This window comes from Fragaria vesca, unplaced genomic scaffold (assembly GCF_000184155.1).
Source record: "Fragaria vesca subsp. vesca unplaced genomic scaffold, FraVesHawaii_1.0 scf0512954, whole genome shotgun sequence".
Lineage (NCBI taxonomy): Eukaryota > Viridiplantae > Streptophyta > Magnoliopsida > Rosales > Rosaceae > Fragaria > Fragaria vesca.
This window is the reverse complement of record NW_004443395.1, coordinates 22,750-25,958: the sequence shown is the minus strand read 5'-3', so window position 1 is coordinate 25,958 and position 3,209 is coordinate 22,750. Positions and strand designations below refer to the sequence as shown.

At 38.8% G+C, this 3,209-nt stretch overlaps 1 protein-coding gene across 1 annotated transcript; it reads right to left on the bottom strand.

Moving 5' to 3' along the window:
- Positions 1-798: 798 nt before the first annotated feature.
- On the bottom strand, positions 799-2,766 carry LOC101311343 (allene oxide cyclase 4, chloroplastic-like). The gene is made up of 3 exons (XM_004309434.1): positions 2,420-2,766; positions 2,208-2,329; positions 799-1,447 (listed from the first exon to the last, which is right to left on the bottom strand). The coding sequence occupies exons 1-3, from the start codon at positions 2,640-2,642 to the stop codon at positions 1,043-1,045; spliced, it is 750 nt and encodes a 249-aa protein (XP_004309482.1). The 5' UTR covers positions 2,643-2,766; the 3' UTR covers positions 799-1,042.
- Positions 2,767-3,209: the final 443 nt, after the last annotated feature.

Genomic DNA, 3,209 nt, shown 5'->3' with positions numbered 1-3,209 from the left:
GCTCCAGTAGATGATGTGCCACCAGAAGCTCAAGTAACCGAACAAAAATGTTCAACCGATAAGGACTGCAAAATCTTGCCTGGATGCATAGTTGGAATGCACAAGTGTGTTAGTGGTACATGCCAATGTGTACCCTTTAAGCCACCACAAGCTCAACCGCCTGCTTTTCCGATGGTAACAGTAAACGAAGAATGTAAGACTCTCATGGACTGCAACGAAACCCTATGCCCTGATGAATCTGGATTGCATCTCCGATGTATTGATGGCATCTGTCAATGTGTACCCGATGGATCATCTCCGGTAATAAAACCATAAGCCGGCGATGGATGTCCCAAAACTGATTTCAAACTTTTATGTGTTGAGGGATGCCCTGAACGTGTACATGGTGACATGGTGTATGCCATTGCGTAGTACCGCCTGGTTCATTTTAGTCAGTGCTAGACAAAGAATGACGATGTTCATAGTATTGTTGGTAATAATAATGGCCAAGCTATATAGCCTAAATTGAAATTACATGCTCTTCTTTCTTAGTCGATAGAAAAATTAATGAAATTAATTATAAATACTCCCCTCTCCCGTCTCCAACTACGACTAGTCTTTAAAGTATGAGTTTCAACTGACCTTTGGCTACTGAAAACTACCTGGGCTTAAAATTTTAGATAGATGGAGAAACTTGATGCAAGCTTAACTGGATGTCTCTTAACACATTCCAAGTGTGGGTTCCATTTCTAGCACTAGTAAAATAACTTGGATCTTTCTATCTTTCTATTTCCAGCAACAAGAAGAAAAAGACTATATTGTTGTAGAGTCACCGTCATACTCATTGCCAATTAGGTCCATATGCTTCACATGCTCATTCTTTTACGGAATAGTCACTAATCAAAACCCACTACTACAACAAAAGAGATGCCCAAAATAAACCCTGCAAAGAAACACCAGAAACAAAAGAACAATAATCCTTATAGATACGCACTAGCATCACCAGCAGTCATTATTGATTCATCACCCCCTTATTTCTTGGTCTGAAAAATTTATCACCATCTCAGTTGGTGAAATTGGCAATGGTGGCATGAGGTTCACAGGCCTTGGCAGCTGGGCTAGGCTCAACACCGGGGTGGGGCTCCACTGGCTTTCCAAGAAGCTCATTGGGAAGGTCCTCCTTAATGCCCTTAAGGTAAAATGTGTAGAAGAGCTTGAAGGGGAAAATAAGCTGCTGCAGCTTCACCTGGCCGTAAGCACCCTCGAAGACTCCAGACCCCCCAGTAACAGCAAGATAAGTGTCCTCGTAGGTTAGATAGGACCCCTGAACCGCAATGTGCCCATAGTCCCCAAAGTAGAAGCTGTAGATCGCCTCATAGCGATCACCTTTCTTTTCTGGTTTGTTTTCAATCAGAACACATATTCCAGCAGTTATTCCAATTCGCTTTTGCAGGTCCCCAGTGTACAACTAATAATTGAGACATAGAACATTAGTCAGGACATACATGTGATAAAAAAGTAGGAACAAAGAATTGAAAATTGAGAAAAAGTCACATTTTCTTTTTGTAACAATTAATGTAAATAATGATAGGAATCAACAAGTGACCCTAAATAATTTCACATGTCAATCCCATGAGTGCAGGGTAAACAACAAGTGACCCTATAAAAGAGCACATCTTTGGAGCAATATTGTACTAATTATCATACAAACTTAAGAGCCACTAAAATATCCCAATCAATAAACTCTGGAAGCAGAAACAGAATGCCACAGGATTCTACTATTCTAGGACAGATATCACAAGACATTGAAGCTAGCTGAAATATCAGAAGGATAGGAAAACATTGAGACATATTCGATCAAAATATTGATAACTATATGAAAAGCTTGAATAAGATTAACCAAGGTACTAAAACATGTTCAGAAATTGAACAACATTATACAGCTATTGAAGAACACAGATTTCAGACTTTCTATTGGACCTGAGATGTTGCTTGTGGGTGTTTTAAAGCTGATTTGACCAAATTCAACTATGGTGACCAAATTGACAAAATTTGACAAAATGTGTCAGGGGATTGTGATCGTTTAAATATACCAAATTAACTTAATTATTGGTAAACGGTATAAAAATTGAAACTTTAACCCAAAATATAGTTAACGATCATCTAAGAATCAAAGCTAACAATAAATTTTCTACAATTTACAAAAAGAAAAGGTTAAAGAACTTTACTTTGTTACTGAAGGGGACGAGATCGCCGAGGGAGTTGACAGGTTTTTGACTCAATTTCAGAAAAGCAGGGCTCCCACGATCCCTCTCATTGATCTCATACACATTAAGTTCCTGAACTTTGGCTGCAAAATCATCAAAAACAGAAAGACCAAAAGGGTCACAATCAGGAAGGACAAAGCAAAACTACTAAACTGGTGGTAAAGTGTACTCACTGGATCGTTCAGTCTCCGATGAGGGGCTGCTCTGGCTTTTGCAAGTGAATGATCTTTGGGGCAGTGAAAAGATTGAGTTCAGTTTCAGAGATGATGATGGTGGTGGGTTTCGGAGCTTGAAGGGTAGGAGTGAGTTTGTTGGGGAGTGAGTGAGTGATTTTGGGTTGGCTAGTTTCATGGAAGAGGAAGGGATAGTTCTGAGAGCAGAGCTAGAGGAAGCCATTTTTGAGCAACTGTGTCTACTACTTTCTTTTGATGGGTTAAAGAGTAAAGACTCACTGGTCAGAGAGACTCGTTGAGTGTGTTTATTATATACAGAGACTGAGAGCGTGGAAATTGTGGGAATGTGTTGAGTCACCGGGAATAAGAATCGTAGTTGCCCTGGAAATATGAAAGGTCTGACCCTTTTCCTTCTTTCTTTTTCGTTGGAGTACGAGAGTCAAAATAGAAACTTTTGAGATTGACGAAAAAATTCGGTAATTTTATGATACAAATTTACTGATCATATTTATTTGCCACCAAAATATCTATTCTTTTAATCTATTGACATATGTCCATTTTATTATCAAGGATAAAGTTAAGTTAAACAATTTAAAGAGATACGTGTCAATAAACTAAGAGGATGAGCACTTTGGTGAGCAAATAAAGATGATTGGTAAATTTGTATCCGTAAATTTTGCGGACAAATCTTGTTTCTCTATCCCCTACTTGTTTCCTTTTAAGTTTTTCTTATCTCAGGCTGAGATCGAGGTGGCTTCTCCCATCTCATGGCTTATTTGGATATGTCAAT